Source organism: Schistocerca americana, chromosome X, assembly GCF_021461395.2.
Source record: "Schistocerca americana isolate TAMUIC-IGC-003095 chromosome X, iqSchAmer2.1, whole genome shotgun sequence".
Lineage (NCBI taxonomy): Eukaryota > Metazoa > Arthropoda > Insecta > Orthoptera > Acrididae > Schistocerca > Schistocerca americana.
The window spans coordinates 965,486,907-965,508,330 of record NC_060130.1 but is presented as its reverse complement, the minus strand read 5'-3'; the positions used below and the strand labels follow the sequence as shown (position 1 = coordinate 965,508,330).

The 21,424-nt window shown below is 38.6% G+C and overlaps 1 protein-coding gene across 1 annotated transcript in view; it reads right to left on the bottom strand.

The window, feature by feature from the left end:
• The window catches only part of LOC124555064, a 704,233-nt gene that overhangs the window by 506,743 nt on the left and 176,066 nt on the right, over positions 1 to 21,424 (bottom strand). The window contains exons 18-21 of the mRNA XM_047128850.1: positions 14,586 to 14,856; positions 7,579 to 7,720; positions 4,560 to 4,733; positions 4,180 to 4,463 (exon numbers count right to left, since the gene is read on the bottom strand). Coding sequence (XP_046984806.1) covers positions 4,180 to 4,463; positions 4,560 to 4,733; positions 7,579 to 7,720; positions 14,586 to 14,856 — 871 coding nt within the window. The remainder of the gene's footprint in view (positions 1 to 4,179; positions 4,464 to 4,559; positions 4,734 to 7,578; positions 7,721 to 14,585; positions 14,857 to 21,424) is intronic.

The following is a 21,424-nucleotide window of genomic DNA, read 5'->3' as shown; positions in this document are numbered from 1 at the left end:
TGAAACATCTCATCACCAGGACCAAACAAGCAAAACAACTGGCTTACATACAGAACTTGGATACCCAACAGAAAGACAGAGATTTCTGTAACACCAAGCACTGGCAGTGAGATACAGCCCAGGAGTCTTGGTATTTAGTTTTATGCCTGGGTAGAAAGTAGGACTAGTAAAGTTACTAAAATATTATTTTCAGCGACATTGTATCCTTCATCTCTTGTTGGATGTCACATATGAAGTCAAGGACTGTGACCCTTTACCAAGAAGACAAAAGTGCAGAGACACTCTTCATGTCTTCTGTATGAAGCCCTGCTACAGCCCAGAGGTGAAGATGGAAATTTCAGGGACATTGAAGACAACTCACTGACTCAGAGGCTTCAATGGGATGGGCTAACTTAAGAGCGCACTACAATGAAGAGGATGCATCAACTTGACCAGACTTCAAGGAGGCACCAGCACCACCATACAGGAGACCACTGACAAGATCTAGATCCATGGTGCAGCTGTCAGTTTGAATGAGGACTTCTGCCTAGTGGTTCACTGGTTCTCCAGGAGAGTGAGCAATACTGCCAGCTGTAGTGCATGGAGCATAGTGTAATGGTTAGCATCATTGACTGCTGTTTTGCAGGTCATCAGTTCAAACCCAACAGCAAGTAATTGTTTTTTTAACTGAGTATTATCATTTCTGGAAGATTCTTGAACTATGTTATGTTTGTAATGTTGGTATATTCTGGAATATTTAATGCATATATAAATACATACAGTCTGAAATATTCAATGTAAGTATAAATAGCTGCACTCTCCATCCAGGAGTTCAGTTTTTGTTCTGACTGTAAGTTGGTGTTTCTAATAAATTTGAAGTGTTAAGTACTCTATTTGACTGATGACCCTGCTTTCAGATTTGGACTTGAGTGTGGTTACCACATTACAATATAATTTAATTATAATAAAGAGACTGATAATGAACACTTTCTAAGTGTATCTGAGTAGAAAGGCTGTACATCAGACTTACATGAGGCAATAGATATTCTCAAGCAGCAACCTCCTATAACCACAAAAAAGCTCAAAAACACCATTGCCTCATTAGAAAAGAAACATTCATATGGCTTTAAAAATATATCAAGTAAGCTATTGAAATGCTGCTCAAGAATGTAGAATACTGAGCCAGGTCCTTAACTCAGCAAGGTATCAAGTAACATTCTCAGAGAAGATGAAATATGCCACTACCTCAAATGTGAACAGTGAACAGTTAGAGATAAATAGCACTTCTTACAGTTTTAAAAATCTTTGAAAACTTGTTGCATGCTACGATTGTTAAACATGATTTTGTGCACAGATGTAGTTCAACAGCTGCAGAATATTTCAACACTGATAAAAAGTTAGTCATCAGCTGCAAAAGAAAACTTTATTTGGTCACTTTACTGGGTTTGACAGTCTAAATTGTCATCTTCAGAAGTGAAATTGGCCCACATAAGAATCAAACAGTAGTGTCTTTTGTTACAGAATCAATTAAATACCAATTGCTAAAAATATTTGATATGTGTGATATATGCACATATATCATATATTTTTAGTGATATCACTCCATTTTATCTTTGATACTTAAACTCCTTGAACACTTCAGTATGGGGTTTTAAATAAAAGGCAATTTGTTTTTCAAATTAATACATCAATTCAACAGGCAATCTTCACATTTGTAGGGTACTCTTAGAGTCCCTGAACAAGAGCAGTCACCAGTGGGTATCTTCTGTGATTTCACTAAAGACTATTAGAGAAAGCCCAGCAATATGGTATTCAGGTCCATTAAGCTACCTGCTGAAATTGTATCTCATCAGAAGAAGCAGAAAGTAATTTTGGGAGCTTCTTTCTTCTTCTGTAGTGGTCAATCCAAGGATTGGTTTGCAACAGCTACAATGGCAGCTTGTCTCCATTCTGTGTGTCTTTCAGCTTTTCTCTTCATTTCTTTATAGGTGTTACATCCCACATCTTTCACAATTTGATCCATGTACCTCAGTCGTGGTCTTCCTCTTGGTCTTTTTCCCTCGTCATATCTCTCTATGATTGTGTTCAGGAGTCCTTTATGTCTTAATACATGGCCTGTAAATTGCGCTCTTCTTTTAACAATGAAACTCCAGAAGCTTCTCTTCTCACCTGCTCTTTCCAGAAACACTTCATTTGTGACCTTGTCGATACATTTTATTTTGAGCATGCGTCTATAGCACCACATTTCAAAAGAATTTAGCTTCTGGTCTTCCTCTGTCCCGAGAGTCCATGTTTCACACCTATAGCATGCCACACTACACACATATGATTTCAAAAATCTTTTCCTGATTTCAAGGCTGATGGTCTTAGATGTTAATATGTTTTTCTTCTTGTTAAAAGCAGCCTTTGCTTGAGCTATTCTACTTCTCACTTCTGCCTTGCTCCTTCCATCCCTGGTAATATTACTGCCCAGATAAGTAAATTTATCAACTTGTTCAAGCAGTTCATTGCCTACATGAACTTCGACTTTCACTTGATCTTCTTTATCCATGCCATTACTTTTGTTTTTGCTTTATTAATTCTCATATTATATTCTTCACCCATAACTTTATCCATTCTATTCAGTAGGACTACAAGATCCTCTTCACTTTCAGCCAGGACAGCTATATCATCGGCATATCTTATCATATCTATTCATTGGCCATGAATTACTACACCCGTCTGTGAATTTTCCCTTACTTTTTTCAGTGCCTCTTCCTTGTATACGTTAAAGATAACAGGGGATAGTGCGCAACCTTGTCGGACACCTTTCCGTGTCTGCACCTCTTCTTGTTTTGTCCATCCACGGATAACTGCTGTCTCATTTTTGTAAAGGTTCCATATCATTTTTCTATCTTTATGGTCTAAGCTATGGCTTAGAAATTAGGAGTTCTTGTCACATGAGACTGGGCTGTTAATTATCACAGAATCCCACAGATTTTTGTCCTGGGTCCTTTATTGTTTTTGTTTTATGATACACACCTGCCTCCAGCTGAGAATGGTGATGAGTGCAAATTTGTTGCATTTGCAGCATCACTGACATTGTAATAGAAAATCTGTCAACCACAGTCATCTATAATTCTTTACACTTATTGTTTAACTCTCATTCTGCCAACCTACAGAATACAAATTTTATTCAAATCAAATCACAAAACCCACAGGAATACACAGTGATATACAGCAGCCAACAGCTACAGAGAATTGATAGCAGGAATTTCCTGGGTGTTCATTTAGAATCCAAACTAAACTGGTAACATCACACACTTCAAACTGTGGAGAGTTTGCACTCAGATGCCACTGCATTACAAGTGCTCTCTCATACTGGAAATTAAATGGGCACAAAGATAGTTTATTTTACTATGTGTCCTCCATTACATCACACAGCATAATCTTCTAAGGGAATTCTTTCATTTACTCAAAAAATCTTCATTGCTCAAAAAAGAGTGGTTAGAATCATTTGTAGAGTAAGTCCAAGGATCTATTGTCAAATTGTTTAGCCAGCTGGTAATACTTAAGCCTGGTTCTTACATGTTTTATTATAAAGACATATGCATGACACTATAAATAGTAATTACATACACTACCAATCAAAAATCTGTTCTAGATGCAGAAAGATGCTTAGCAGGCCAGTGAAAAATTTTCAGCTTTCTCTCCACTGAGCTTAAAAACTTCAGGTATCACGTTTTTTATTTATTTATTTATTTATTTATTTATTTTTTCAAAACAAAACATTGCCAACTGTTCTTGAATACCCTGTTCTAATCTGCTGAGGAATTTGGGGATGAGAAGTCCTTAATGTTAATAAAAGTGTTTTATGTAGATCAGATTATTTTAACTCAGTCTCTGTACAGTGTTAATATGTTTTTTATTACGTACATGTTGCTGAACTGTTTGCCCAGTAGCATGATAACAACTGTGCCTCTCAAACTGTTCTGAACATGTCGACACTGAAGAATGAAGATAATTATTTATTCATTTATCCATAATACTGTAGTTTATGTTTGTAAACCTGTTGAGTATTCAGTTGTAATTCAATATACATGTAATCATTATCTCGACATGCTCCACATCCATCATAAGCTGATCACTGCATGGAGTCATTGAGCACACAAAAATAGATAAAGTAAAATAAATCTTTACCAAATAATTGATAACACTTACAAGAAACATAAGTGAGGAAGTGAAATCAAACTGAGGGTATGCAGTTGATTGTAATTGTATTGATCCTTGTGCCTTGGTCATGGTTTTTGAAATAAATTTGGCCTCCATTTTGATGCTTTGTGGTTTTTCATCTTTAAATCTGTAATCCAGTCTCAAACTAGTAGCAAGAACTGTATCTGTCTTCTTTACATAGCCAAAGAGTTTTGTGAAAAATTTTCTTGTATTGAATTCCAGACTCACATCACACTGTGAAATATTCCTTTTTTCAACCCAGCGTACACGACCTGGAAAGAAAACAACACTAATGCGTCAATACCTATTTACTTCATTGTTACTATTTTTAGAAATGTGATCAGTATAGTAATTAAAGATTTTGTTACCTGACAGTTCAACGATTCTCGTGTCATTGATTGCCAGGAAGAAACGAGGTTCATATGTATTTCCATATTTTCCTGGTCTTGTTTTTAAGCTTATTTCAGCATCAAAGTTTTTCCTTCCATTTACATCAAGGCCAAAATTTAGATATTTGTCATTGGGTGTATTTTTGTACTTCCCTGGAATGTAAAACAAGTTGTAAATAATGTGCTTGAACCTTAGGAAGAAAAGTGTCTCAAGTTTTAATTTCTAATTACTCACTGAATCATCTATTATACAGAACCGCTTTTTGTCCTATCCAATGCCCCCCCCCCCCTCTTGTACTGTAATTGACTGATTTATTTTTGAAGTTTGTCATTCCTTTCCCACTCATTATTACTTGTTGACAGTAGACTGCACCTGCTTCGATTCTCAAACATTATTTCATTTGCTACATTTAATAACTGTTTAACATTTCCCTTGTTCTTTTTATAATTCTTATGCTTTCCATTTTGCAACTTTTTTGTCTTATTGTTTGGAAAATTATAACATTCCTGTAGCTTAAACTTTCATTCCTTAGAAGCAAAATATCACAGCTTAGAACATACAAAATAAACTGAAAACTTGAAATGTGACCATTTAACTCATGCTTTCACAATTACAGTTCCCACAGATTCCCCTTTCCACTAGCTATCTGTAACTTCACTAGATCACTACACAAAATTGCACTAGACAATTACTGGAATCTAAATAAATCTAATTGTGTGGAATTTGTACATCATTAACCTGCCATATAGCTGCAATTCATTATGGAATGGATTCATACAATGCATGCAATATTTCAAGATAACTGCTATACCTTTCAGCACTTTGTGCAACCATCAAGAATGAGGTCCATAAACTAGAACAAATTTTATTCTCTAAAATTGACTTCACATGTTTAAGATTTAAGACAGGAATTTGGAAGCACTGGTAAGGTGCCAACATTCACCGGCATGTTAACACCTCAATGAAACTACAAACACAGACTGGGGCATTGTCTACACAAGATGTATTTAGTCTCCTAAATTACTGGCATAGTCGTTGGTCAGAATTCCCTTTGTCAGTAACTACAGAAATGATGGTACATCATATGAAGGGCTCAGTGGAAGAAAGTTCTAATCCACAGTAGCATACTTTATTGCACATTGTAAGTTTGATTAAATTCAAAGTCAAGAACATAAAATAACAAGACAAATTAATTTATATAGAAGACAGTGATTTCTAGTGAGGTATAGGAAGTAACTGTTAGCAATATGTGGTGTATTCAAAAACACAATTCATTAAGATCAGCACTTTCGTCTGCCAACACCATCATACGTGTACCTGCAAACTACAGTATCACAGAGATATCTGCACATTTAATGACAGTGAGCACATAAATCAGACATGTAGCCAGAAGCAATGTGAAGAGACCTTCCTGGGCCAGATTACTCCTTTCCATTCATTGTTTCTTCATGTTTTTCCTGCCTGCATTTCAGTCACTTTGGCACACTCTTTAATGGTATCAGACATTAGCAGAGTGTCACCTGCACATGCAAGCTGACTTCAACGCAGACTGTTGTTGTGGAGGTTCTGATTTATTTCTGAGATCACTTGGATCACACTCACATTACCATTCTCATAAATGTTTGATAGTCCAGATTATGCTACTCTCTGATTAGAACCTCTTCTAACTCCTGTAGTGACAAGGGAGGCAGAAATCTGCTCTGGAGACTGTGTTCCAATACCGCCCACAAAGGTTCAATGATGTTCAAGTCTAGGGACTGTGCTGACCAGGGAAGACACTGCAGTTCAGTTGCATGCTCCTCATACCATGATTGTATTGTCCTGTCTGTGTCAATGTGTGCATTATTGTCCTGAAATATGGCATCACTGTTGGGGAACAACATTTGAATTCTGGGGTGCACCTGATCACCTAAAATGTTCACATAATCATTGGCTGTAACATGGCCTTTGACAGTAATGATGCGACCAGCAGAATACCATCATATGGCTGTCCAGACCATCACACTTCCACCTCCATGCTTAACCACTGGAAACAAGAAATCAGGATTGTAGGCTTCTTTTGGTGTTCTCCAGACGTAAACCTGGCCTGATGTTGGAAATAAAGGAAAAGTCGACTCGTTGGACCATATGACATGTTTCTATTGATCATTCATCCAGGATTTATGCTCCTGACACCATGTTTTATGCTTCCTTGCTTTGGTTGTTGTCAGTAATGGTTTCAGTATACAGTCCACCCTTGAATATTCCTTTACAGAGTTCTCGGTGGGCAGTGTCAATAGATAAGGGGTCTCGAAGATGGCTATTGAGCTCTGCAATCACTTTAGCTCCCCTAGTTTTGAACTGTTTTGACACAATTCATGTCAGTGTATGATAATCTCTGTCATTTAGTTTTGATTTCCGCCAACTATTACATTTACACAATGATGTCTTTCCAAGTTTTGTGTAGGCTGTCATGACTGTTGAAACAGTTGCTCTTGAAACATTCAGTAGGTTGGTTGTCTTGGTTACTGATGCTCCAGCTAATCGGGTCCTAACAATTTGCCCTTTTTGGAACTCTGTTAGGTCTTTTGTTGCAGGTCAACCTCAGCCTCTGAATGCAAATACAGAGTGTGCACTAGTCGTAAATGACCTGCACTGATGCCTAGTACATACTGAACATGCACAGTCCAGCGTGACACATGCCTTACCTGCCTTGTTGACCATTAAACATATCCGTCCCATTACTACCATTGTTCATATTATTTTGCCTATCCCCTCTATGTAATCTTAAAAATATTATCAAGCACTCAAAAAGTTTTCCCATTTATACTCAATGATATTTCAATGGACAGCCATTCTCTCACGATTGGCAAGTATTACTGTTACGCACACCTTCTACTATTAGCATGTTATTTATATTAAATTTCAAAGCACAATATATCTACTCAAATTAATTTCTTTCGAATTATATTTAATATCTTTTCAATTAATGATAAAGGGCAGTATTTCAGCACTCACCTAAGGCCTCATATGTATTGTTCCCAGAATGTATTAATAAAGTGACATTTTGACTATTTTTATCTAGATTTATCTTGAAACTAAGTTCACGCTTCAGTTTAGATCCTGGTGTGTCAAAAATGAAGCTCACAAATGTGGAATTCTGTTAACAAAGAGGACAGAAATAACTTTTACAACAATTTTGGATGCTTTATCCTGTATACTAAAAAGTACACAAGACACGTTACACCATAAAAAATAGTAATGTATATTAAAACCAATAAATATAAAACTACATGAAATAATGCACATAATTAAAATAGTCAGTGAAATGAATTTGTCTAAGTTTTGTAGAAGAGGAAACAAAGTGAAGAACCTTTTTCTCACAGGAGAAAGATAATACATAATCCATGTAAACATAATTTGTCGTATACTTCACGAACACAATCTACTCTCACCATCTGAGCCAACAACAATTATGCATGCTGGTTTGTCCCACACACTTGGAGTGTCAGTTCTCTTACTTTGTCATTTTTTGGTCTTGTCTTTTAAATCAACCACTCAGTGTAAACCTCATCAAATAAATGTATCATTCTCTATTATTGTACAGAACATCCATAATTAAAATTCCAGTTGCAAAATGCTGTAGAAAGAGAACCACTGCCCAGAATGAAAAATTAAACAGAATATTATTGACACCGGGGACAAGGTCATGAGGGAAAAAATTACCAGCAGATGGCACTGTAAGCATGTTAACATAGATGGGGCTCAGCTACAAATGACAGATGAATCACAATAGGACTCCTATGGTTTGAGTTGTACATTATGCCATCCATATTGTTCAATGTGCATGACTGCACAAGTTCGGCAGTCAACAATAGTGGCAATGTTGGTTAGGTAAGCCCACCGCTATGGCAAAGTCATACCACATTTGATGGGAAAAATTGGTTTTTAATCATCCTCAAGACCAAAAACATAAAAAGCAAAATGATATTGGTTTTTAATTGTCTTGGGGCCAAAAACCACATAAAGAGCAAAATTACATTTGTCTGTAATTGTTGTGAAATTGGTGCAAGACAGGTTCAATATGCTGTCCACTGTTTTCAGCCGTAAGTTGAAATCAAGAAACAGCATATTCCACAAAGGATCAGGATGTGTCAGGTGTCACATTTAGAATGTGTTGTGCAGTGAATTCCTTCAGTTCAGCCTTGTTTGTAATTGGAGCACTGAACACATCTGTCAGACAATCCCACACCCAGATCTTACATGGATTAAGATCATGTAATCTGGTCAGCTAGGCTGTATGGAAATGAGGGCTGATAATTCTAGCATTTCTGAAATGCCTCTGCAGCAGCTGCTTCACTGGCTCTGCAATGTGCAGAGAAGCACTTTCTTGCATAAAAATGATCTCGGCCACACATCCGTGTTGTTGAATGGTTGGAATGACACTGGTACACAAAAGACTCTCATAGTGTTTACCAGACACCATACAGGTAACAGAACCTGGAGAACTTATCTACTCAAAAAAATATGGCCTTATGATAAACAATGCCACCAACCCTCACAAACAGTCACCATTGCAGAATGAAATGGTATCAGTTGATGTGTTGCAGATTTTCTGTTGCCCACATTCAGCAATTCTGTATACTGACATGTCTTTGGAGATGGAAATAGGCTTCATCTGTCAACAGAATCTTCTTCCATGACTCTTCAGTGTCCACTTCCAGGTGATCAAGAAACTCTAGCAGTTAGCAAACTGGACTCGCATTCAGGGGGACAATGATTGAAACCTGCATCCCATCCTGATTTAAGTTTTCCATGATTTCCCTAAATTGCTTCAGGCTAACACTGGGATTGTTCCTTTGAAAGGGCATGGCCGACTTCCTTCCTCATCCTTCCCTAATCTGCTGGGACTGATGGCCTTGCTGTTTGGTCCCTTCCCTCAAATCAACCAACCTGGTAAACATTTACCTTGCTAGCATTTCAGCAGGAAGCAACTCCTGCAAATGAGTAATTTTGTACATACAGCAATGCAGGATGTTTCATGGGATTTTATTCAGAGTGCTCATGGGCATGGCCAACATTTGGCAATTCGCCATGCAATGCATGTTTGCACACTACCACTTGACCCCTCCTGCAATGCTGAGGACATATCTTTGACAGACATCAGATCAACTACGTTCATCCCTCTGCCACACTGCAATTCATAAGTACCTGTGTTTTTGAATTTTGTAATCAATTTCCCCATACCCTCAGCAGACATCAGAACAACACCTTTTTCCATACCGTTGAGTATCCGAAACTTATGCAGGGATACTGGTGCACATCCATCATTCTCGTAAAAGAGCTGTCCCAGCAGCACACAATTCTTCATGGAGACAAAAATTTGGGCATTTGAGATGGAAACTGAGGAACAGCAATGTGCTGTGTGTCTGGTGGTGTGCATATTATGGTGCTTACATTGCCATCTTTTGGTCAAATTATTATTATTATTATTATTTTTCCCCCATGATATTTCCCGTGTCAGTAATATGCTGACCAAATTTGACATCATTCTGAATACTGGTTCTCTTTCTACACTGTTTTGAAAGTGCAATATTATTTATGGGCACCTTGTATTAATTATATTTACATTGTATTAATCACATCCTATGAAACATCTTTTTTACCTTGCAGTTTAAGTTTAAACTGGATAAAACTGTAGCTTATTCCAAAACTGTGTTTCTCTGATTTAGGACAATAAAAGAAATTGGTGATGAAGAATTTGGAACATCACAAAAATGTTATTTGTTTCATAATGAAGATATGAGTGATTCCCCTCCATTATGCAACAAAGCATTCTAAAAGTCATAGAGCATCAGAACCAATAAAGCAATGGCATCTGCAACAACACCAACTACTTCTGCAGCATCTCATGGAATGCAGGCTATTAAAACACTGTCCACACCATACAGAACCTCATATCATTCAGTTGCTCTGACTACAATGGAAAGTTTCTTTCATAATCAACACCAACCAACTAGGCCCTTTGGGATTTGTGTGAAGGATTGCCTTTTAGAGATGGGTGTGGCTGGTCTTAACATTTTACACCAAAGCTGGAGAAGATTTCTCCCTTGGCTCCTACAGAAGCCCAGAATTATCTTAGACTTGATGAATTTTAAGAATGACTGTCCTGTCAATTCTACATTTCAGTTTCTAATTTCTAACATTTTAAATAGACATCACAGTTTTACAGTTGTGAACTCAGATGGCTCCCTTCAACGTTCAGTCGTATTCCCCAACCATCTCTTCAGGATTTGCTTTCCCCATTCCTACACTATCTTTTCTGCAGTGCTCCATGCACTCCTGGTGGCAATGGAGTTGATGAGGCATCTTCAGGGCAAACAATTTCTCATCTGCTCTGACTCCCTTAGTGTTCTACAGCCCTGGCAGCATAGGTACCAAGCAGAAAAAACAGTCCACATTATAAATGGTCAACTGTGTTTCCTACAGTAATGGGGGAAGAATGTGTCATTCAGCTGGGTACAATGACATGTTGGAATTTTGGGGAATGAACAGGCTGACAATGCTGCCAAGGTGGATTGCAGGGAACGCAACATTTTAGAATGGATGGTTCCCCTAAAGGCAGTCATTTCACTGGTTGGTCACATACCATACATTGCAGGAGCAAGAGTGGCTGGCAGTGATGGACAATAAGCCATAGTTGGTGGAGTCAGCTGTTCAGGTGTGGCGATTCTCATGATGTTTGTTCTGGTGAGATGAGGTAGCCCTGACCTGCCTTCAAAACAGGCACTGTCCTCTAACACTTGGACTTTTGCTCCAGCAAGAAGACCCCCAACTTTTTGATACCTGTTGTGTGCATGTCAGTGTATGCCACACTTTAACTCAGTGCATTTTAACTTGTGAAGAGCAGGCAGAATTTAAGAGGAATCAACCCTCTAGTTTATCTGGCAATGAGACAGGTGTGGTCAAACTTTTAAAATTTGGTGGTGTGTTTGGACTCTGACCTAAGCGTTTAGGCTGGAGATTTTAGTGTGCTGCAGAGTGGCTGGCTCATCATATATTATTCTTTCTTATTCCTTTTTTATGGCTTCTTTCATTTCCACAATTTGTTTCCATTTTTACTGTGTGTTAGATCAGAAAATGTGAGTTTTGTTGTTTTTGTGTGTGAGAGCATGTGTGTAAGTTTTCAGGACTTCCATTAAATTTTTATTTCCAGTTCTCATTTTATTAATTTTGCTATCTACCTCTGCAGTGTCTCATTGCATTTTTGGGCCAGTCCTAAGACCTTACTGTTGTACAACCACAAAGACTTTTCATCATCATCATTTTCACCACCACCACCACTTCTGCCATAATAGATGCAATATCTTCAATAAATTCAGTGGCAGCTACCCCTTGTCCAAATACTTCTATAATAAAATGCACTGTTGACTATATTTCCATCACTAACACCTTGAACCCTTGTTCCATTCTTGGCATTTGACAGTGTCACTGAGGAGTGGTTTTCATGGTTATTTCCTGGTCTACTGGGGCTGGAATTCTTCTGACTACAGCTAGAGGGTTTTTCTTTGATGGGAGTCTTTGTCATTCTGCCATAAGGAAAGGAAACTGTGAAGATGTCACCACAGTATTTTGACAGAAGGATGTCCAATTGTTTTTGATTCTTTACAATAAGGGACAATAATGTCAGACTTATGTACAACAGACCACCAGGGTCAAGGTTTAAGTCAATGTTAACATTTTATGTGCTGCAGCTTGGTGTGGCACAAGTGACGTTACATGCTCAAGCCCTCAATCTAGACATTTCATCTCTTAGAGACATTCTCAAAATTGTTGTATCAATAGAAATGATGTATGCTGCTCCAAATATCAAATCATGGGATACAATCATATCATGTGTCTATCAATGGGGACAATCACAATGTCCAGATTTGACATCCCAGCACTTCCACGATTTCCCATCATACTCCAAATGGTTCAAGTAGTATGAAGCAGTACAGTGGCACCACCGATGTGCTTCTTGTAACACTATTGGTCATACTTGTCACACAGCATCAGCCTTGTTGTAGAAACAATAGGAAGCCATGCAGGTCACTTCTGGAGACAGTGGGTGTATGTGCACAGCTCTTATTTTCATGGTGAGGGAAATATTGTTAGTCTTCTATCACCCTCCTTTAACTGCTATTCAGAGACTCCAGTACTTGTTATTAGCACAAGTTATATTGATGCAGTCTGCATGACCTGCAGCCTTCTCATTTCTGTTTCCCATTTTTCTGTGTCAGTGTGTAAATTATCATGATGAAAAATGTGTGTATTGCACAGTCATAAAGTCTAATTGTAATTAACTTTCTTGTTCAACAACTCAGACCTATAAACATCATTCTTAATTATTTTTGAAAATAAATATTAGACTGGTGCATTGATTTGTTTCCATGTCTTGCTCTGTATACCAGAGTAGTATTTTGACATTAAAGAAAAATTGTAAATCCTGAGTTAAAAGTATGTGGGTGTGATGAAAAGTAATGCTCCTGAATTTCTAATGCAAAAACTCTTAAGGCTTTTGAAATGAAACTAATGTTCTTAACAGTCTACATCTTTATTCTTCATTTCTACATATTTGCAGCCCTCAACTGCTAGAGAGCTCCAAATTTTAGTGTGTAACACGTCAGTGTGGAATCTAACTCTGTCACTGTGTGACAAACAACATGCTGCAATTGAGTTTTGAATTTGAGGAGTTCGTCCACACATGGAGCACCCTCTCCTTCAGTATGACAGTACCAGACAACACATGAATGCTGCATCATCTGTAACAATCTGATGCTTTGTGATCACTGTCTCGATTATACTCCACACAATTCCAACTTGGCCAAATCTGATTTCCATTTGTTTTCAAAACTGAAACAACTGCTTTGAGGACTTCACTTTGATAATGATGAAGCGATGCAAGCAGAGGTAGCATTGTGGCTCTGTCAATGAAGTCGAACATCCTACAGTGATGGTATCAACATAATGGTCTCCCACTGGGAGAAATATCTTTGCCACCAGCGTAATTATGTTGAGAAATAAATATGTAGGCATGAATAATAGAGATGCAGAATGTTAATAACATGTGTTTTATTTAAAAATCCTTAAGAGTTTCCACATAAAATCCACAGGCATAATATTTTGGGGTTCCACAACAGGGTGCCTAAAACAAATTTTTTTGTTGCAGAAGAGGGCCATCCGAATAATAACTCACAGTCATCCACAGACACACTGCAAACCCATATTCAAAAAGCTTAGAATACTTACTATACCATCATTATACATATACAAATGTGTATTGTATGTCAGGACCCACATTGCAGATTTTCAGACAAATGCCGACGTTCATAACTACAATACCCGTAATAGCGCAGCACTCCATACTCAGCGAACAAAAAGAACGAATACACAAAGGCATGTGAGCCATATCGGTGCAAAACTGTACAATGCACTGCCAGTCAACATCAGGAAGTTAGAAGATGATGACAAATTTAAAACAGAATTTAAAAAATTTCTATTAGAACAATGTTTTTATTGTGTAAATGACTATGTAGCTCAATAAATATTTTCTGATGATATTTATAAAGGCAAAATGGAAAATACTCAATATGTAGGCCCTACCTAATCATTCATTACCTAATCATTCATTACATTACATACTTAAAGGACAGCTGTTGTGTGATGTAAATATATACTTAAGCAGTGTGGTGTATATAAGGACTTGCCGTTTAGGGAGGACAAAACTAAAGCCTTATGAAGAACAGACTATGCATTTAAAATAACAAGCAGGGATGTATATAGGCTATATTACTTACATTGTATTATTATTAACCTCATTGTATTATTTTGTTTTGTACTTTTTTACGTATATATTGTTTGTGTCCATTTCTTTGAAATGGCTTGACAACATCCATACAATATTTATTGTCAACGGATGGATAAATAAAATAAATAATTTTCAGCACACCCTGTTAATATAAAAAATATAAAAAGGCACTTACTTCACTAGAATCCCATTTATACTCCATTAGATATTTCTTTGCAGTTGGATCTGCTTTTTTTAGAAAAATTTGAAACTTTGTTGGGCCGTTCAATATAAATGCAGCTACATCAGTTCTGAAGCTTGTATTGGGAAACTGATAATCAGCACAAACCATTAAACCTAGTGTCTCATCTACAGAAGGCCAAGTGCAGACTTTTTCTTGTATTCTGTCTTCCTCAATTCCACCCTGCTGCTCCTCTGCACCATGTTTCATCACCAGCAATTCAGACCTACATGCAGACAAAATCACTAAATGAATGAATCTTGGATTTTAATGGCACTGAATTTTTGTGAGTTATTGTCAAAGATGGATGCACAGTTATTTGATAAATATAATATTGGTGGTTCAAATCGAAGTCAAAGAAAAAATATTTTTGATGGATAGATAAATATCATATACGAAAAATGCCCTTGTTATGGTATTATGCACCACTTACAAGGAGCCAACAAATGAAACATAACTCAGCATAAAATTATGGGACAGGATTGTACTGTTCTGTATATTTGTTTCACAAGAACATTTAGGGATAATAAATAATACTAACACAAAATGAATTTGGCTTAAAGTTCCATGTAACAGTACAAACAAAAACATATAGTTGTGTTATGCATGATCTGACATCAAAAAAAGGCTGACACTATTCTGTTTGAAATTTAAGTTGTCTGAGTTTTATCTCTAGAAGTAAAGATATAAGGACAAATATACCCGTGCTAAAATATAGACTTCCTACAAGTAAAAATATGTTTTTTTTCTATTTTTTGTAAAAACTTTATAAAACATTCATTACTGACAGCCATTGATCACAGATTACAGTACTCTTACTTAGCTATATTATCAGCAGTTTTGTGAATGTTATCTGTGATTAGCTTACTGTAATAAGGTGAGATTTTTTCTTTTATTAGCAGGACTACTTTATAACTAATCCAGTAACATTATAAAAGAAATGTCTTGTTTCTTCATCTACATTTACATCTACGTAACTACTCTGCAATTCACACTTAAGTGTCTGGCAGAGGGTTCTCCGGACCACCTTCAGAATACTTCCCTGCCATTCCACTCTCTAACAGTGCATGGGAAAAATGAACACTCAATTCTTTTTGTATGATCTCCTAGTTCTCTTATTTTATTATGATGATCATTTCTCTCTATGTAGGTCGGCAACAACAGAATATTTTTAACATTCAGAGGAGAAAGTTGGTGGGGGAAATTTCATGAAAAGATCTCACTGCAATGAGAAAAGCCCTTTGATTTAATGATTACCAACCCAACTTGCTTATCATATGTTACACCCTCTCCCCTATTTTGTGGTAGTACAAAATGATCTCCCTCTGTTGAACTTTTTCAGTGTCCTTCATCAAATCGATATCATAAGGATCCCATACAGCACAGCAATACTCTCAAAGAGGATGAGCAAGTGTAGTGTAGGCAGTCTCTTTAGTAGACCTGATGCACCTTCTAAGCATTCTCCCAATAAAATGTAGTCTTTGGTTTGCCTTCCCCACAATATCATCTATGTTATCATTGCAATTTAAGTTGTGTGTAACTGTGGTTCAAGGATATATAGTCAAACTGACAGCATATAAATTGTGTGATTTATCATGTAACCGAAATGTAATGGATTTCTTTTTGTACTCGTATGGATGACCTCACATTTTTTCTTACTGAGAGACAATTGCAACTTTTCGCACCATACAGACATCATGTCTAAGTCATTTTGCTATTGGTTTTGACTTTCTAATGACTTTCTTACATGGCAAATGACAGTATCATCTGCAAACAAGAGGGCTACACAGATTGTCTCCTATTATATGTATTGGGAACAGCAGAGGGCCTATAACACTTCCTTGGGGAATGCTGATTATCACTTCTGCTTTTATCAATGATTTTCTGTTCATTACAATGTACTCTGACCTTCCTGACAGGTAATCATGAATCCAGTCACACAACTGAAGTGACACTCCATAGGCATGCAGTTTGATTAGAAGTCTCTTGTGAAGTACAGGGTCAAAAGCCTTCTGGAAATCTAAAAATATGGAATCAATTGGAGATCTCCCGTTGATAGCACACACTGCTTTGTGTGAATGAACAGCTAGCTGTGTTTCACAAGTACAATATTTTCTGAATCTGTTCTGACTAAGTTTCAATAGACAGTTTTCTTCAAGGTAACTCATAATGTTCATACACAGTATACGTTCTATAATCATTCTGCAAATTGACATCAGTGATACAGGTCAGTAATTCATCAGATTTCTTTTACTTCCTATTTTTTATAGTATTGGTATGACCTGAGCAACTTTCCAGTCTTTTGGTATGGATCTTGTGTTGAACGAGTGGTTGTATATAATTACTATGTATGGGACTACTATACCAGCATACTCTGAAATGGACCTAAGTAGTACGCTATCTGCACTTAAAGATTTGTCTTGTTAAGTGATTTAAGGTGCTTCGTTACACTGAGGATATCTACACACCTGGAAATGGAAAAAAGAACACATTGACACCGGTGTGTCAGACCCACCATACTTGCTCCGGACACTGCGAGAGGGCTGTACAAGCAATGATCACACGCACAGCACAATGGACACACCAGGAACCGCGGTGTTGGCCGTCGAATGGTGCTAGCTGCGCAGCATTTGTGCACCGCCGCCGTCAGTGTCAGCCAGTTTGCCGTGGCATATGGAGCTCCATCGCAGTCTTTAACACTGGTAGCATGCCGCGACAGCGTGGACGTGAACCGTATGTGCAGTTGACGGACTTTGAGCGAGGGCGTATAGTGGGCATGCGGGAGGTCGGGTGGACGTACCACCGAATTGCTCAACATGTGGGGCGTGAGGTCTCCACAGTACATCGATCTTGTCGCCAGTGGTCGGCGGAAGGTGCACGTGCCCGTCGACCTGGGACCGGACCGCAGCGACGCACGGATGCACGCCAAGACCGTAGGATCCTACGCAGTGCTGTAGGGGACCGCACCGCCACTTCCCAGCAAATTAGGGACACTGTTGCTCCTGGGGTATCGGCGAGGACCATTCGCAACCGTCTCCATGAAGCTGGGCTACGGTCCCGCACACCGTTAGGCCGTCTTCCGCTCATGACCCAACATCGTGCAGCCCGCCTCCAGTGGTGTCGCGACAGGCGTGAATGGAGGGACGAATGGAGACGTGTCGTCTTCAGCGATGAGAGTCGCTTCTGCCTTGGTGCCAATGATGGTCGTATGCGTGTTTGGCGCAGTGCAGGTGAGCGCCACAATCAGGACTGCATACGACCGAGGCACACAGGGCCAACACCCGGCATCATGGTGTGGGGAGCGATCTCCTACACTGGCCGTACACCACTGGTGATCGTCGAGGGGACACTGAATAGTGCACGGTACATCCAAACCGTCATCGAACCCATCGTTCTACCATTCCTAGACCGGCAAGGGAACTTGCTGTTCTAACAGGACAGTGCACGTCCACATGTATCCCGTGCCACTCAACATGCTCTAGAAGGTGCAAGTCAACTACCCCGGCCAGCAAGATCTCCGGATCTGTCCCCCATTGAGCATGTTGGGGACTGGATGAAGCGTCGTCTCACGCGGTCTGCATGTCCAGCACGAACGCTGGTCCAACTGAGGCGCCAGGTGGAAATGGCATGGCAAGCCGTTCCACAGGACTACATCCAGCATCTCTACGATTGTCTCCATGGGAGAATAGCAGCCTGCATTGCTGCGAAAGGTGGATATACACTGTACTAGTGCCGACATTGTGCATGCTCTGTTGCCTGTGTCTATGTGCCTGTGGTTCTGTCAGTGTGATCATGTGATGCATCTGACCCCAGGAACGTGTCAATAAAGTTTCCCCTTCCTGGGACAATGAATTCACGGTGTTCTTATTTCAATTTCCAGGAGTGTACTTCTAAGTCACTCATGCTGGCAGGTGTTCTTGATTCGAATTCTGCAATATTTATTTTTTGGTGAAGGAATTTCATAAACCAACGTTAGCTTTAGTGACATTATCATCAGTAATACTATCATCACTATCACACAGTGAATACACTGATTGTGTCATGCCACTGGTGTACTTTATGGATGCCCAGAATTTCTTTGGATTTCTTGTCAGATTTTAAGGCAGAGTTTCACTGTGGAAGCTATTAAAAGCACCTCACATTGAAGTCTGCACTGAGTATTGAGCTTCAGTAAAACATTGCCAATTTCAGAGATTTTGTGTTCTTTCAAACTCGGTATGCTTTTTTCACTGCTTCTGCTACACTGTTATGATCTCTTTTGTGTACGACAGAGGTCAGTACCATCATTTATTAATTTATTCAGTATAAATCTCTCAGTTGCCTCAGATACTTTTTCTACAGTGAATTTAATCCGAATCTAGTCTACACTTATTTAGTTAGTTGGGAACAATTGGAGGCTGACTCTTAGGAAGGTGCCAAACAAATTTTTGTGTGCTTTTTTAAATAGATATATTTTGCATTTAATTTTGATAGGTTTGGATGTTGCAGTAGGCAATCTCACTACAATGACCTTGAGGTCACTAATCCTTGTATCCACCTTGATGCTTCCTATTTGCTCAAGACTCTTTGTTAGTACGAGATCAGACATGTCTTGACAACCAAGTACAGTTTGAGTGGGCTCCTGAAAAATTGCTCAAAACAATTTTTGTAGAAAGCATTTATTGCAGTTTTACAGTTTCTGACAATGTTTTATGCCTACTACTGGCTTTGAATATGTATTTTCGCCAACACGGTGAGAGTAGATTGAAGACTGTAGGAGTGGGGTACCTGTTTGTGATGAGACTCAAGTTTTCTTTGAAATGTTCAGCAACTGAAACATATTAAACTATATGATTCCAGAGACTCTTTCAAGTCTCAAGCATCTATGATTTATATACACAGACTGAAGTGACAAATGAAAATTTGTACCAAGGCTGCGATTCACACCTGGGTCTCCTGCTCAATAGGCAGATGTGCTAACCACTATGCCACCATGGCACAGTGTCTTTCCACGAATGCAGAACTACCCTAGCATGTCTCCCACCTCAACCCAAATTATCATTCATGCCCCTGCCCACTTGGAGTTCCCCTTAAACTCGAACAGCATTGCAGGGGCTCTCCAACTGCATTGGAATAGCACTACAGCATCAAACAAAATGGGGTTCCTCCCTAAAACCCAGGCATAGGTGCTTTAATCAAATTAAACTACATGGTTCCACAGACCATTTCAAGCCCCAAACATATATTACGTAAATATGCAGACTGAAATGAGAAATGAAAATTTATACCAAGGCTGAGATTCAAACCCGGGTTTCCTGCTTAATAGGCAGATGCACTAACCACTATGCCACCAAAGCACAGTGGCTTCGCACAACTGCATGGATTACCCTAGCACTTCTCCTCTCCCACCTCACTTGAATTGAGGCATGCTAGGATAGGCTATGCAGTTGTGCAAAGCCACTGTGCCAGGATGGCATAGTGGCTGGCATATCTGCTTTGTGAACAAGAGACCCAGGTTCAAATCATGGCCTTGATACAAATTTTGATTTGTCACTTCAATCTGCATGTATACACCATAGATGTTTCATTAGATGCTCAGCTGCTGTTCCAATACAGTTGGAAAGCCTCTGCAACACTGTTCATGTTTAGGGGGAATGCCAAGAGGGCTGAGGTGTGAAGGGGTATTTGGACTGTGGAGGGAAACATGCTAGGGTAGTACATGCAGTTGTGCAAAGCCACCATGCCAGGGTGGCATAGTGGTTAGCACATCTGTCTAGTGAGTAGGAGAATGGGTACCATATTTACTCGAATCTAAGCTGCACCTTTTTTCCTGTTTTTGTAATCCAAAAAACTACCTGCGGCTTAGAATCAAGTGCAAAGTAAGCATAAGTTCTTAAAAATGTTGGTAGGTGTCACCACAACTAACATCTGCCGTCGAATATTTGTAGCGCTACACAGGCATGCTTTGCAGGCACAAAGATAAATACTGGCACCATAACCTCTGCGTCAGTAAATAAATTTTAAAAAATGTGGAAGACGAGGTTTTTTCTCCACCCCGAGTTTTGACCACTGCTTTTCATACATTATCCAATGAAGTAAATACAAATTCTGTATTGTTCATCTTCGAATGTAGCAGCCTTTCAATGTACTATGAAAATCCGACTGCAAGACTGTTTGGGATGTTTGTCTGTCAATATGGCTAACTCTACATTCTGAATTTTTTCGTACCTGTGACAAGAGATGGTTGCTAATAGGAACTTTTATGAATTGTGAATCACATGCAGTATTCTCTTCACCACAAGAATAATACAAATGTAAACATTTTGTCATGTATTCTTTCGTGTTTGCTGCTATCTCATTTAAATTCTGTCTGCCTAATAAACTACGAAACTAAGAGTGAGACAACAGCAAACACGGAAGAATATACATATCATGTCATGTTTATATTCATATTATTCTTATGCCGAATAGTGATACAGCCAGAAATGAAGCACGGCAACTGACTAGATTTTCAAATCTAGGATGACTCTAATTTCTGTGCAGAATGTAATGTACTAAAGATTTTCAAACGGAGAAAAATTTTCGATAAACTCTCGTTTAGAACATCTTCTATAATACGCAGTCTATTATTTGGTTCTTGTTTATCATTATCAAAGAAAGCAGCAGTGTAAGTAACAACAAATAGCAGTCTCTTGCCATTGTTTCGCTAATGAGATGATTCCTCTCTTTTCTTTTAATTGTAAGTGGCGGTAGCACACACAAAAGCAAGTCATGCAGCGACAAACAATGCATGACACCATACAATAATGCATTTT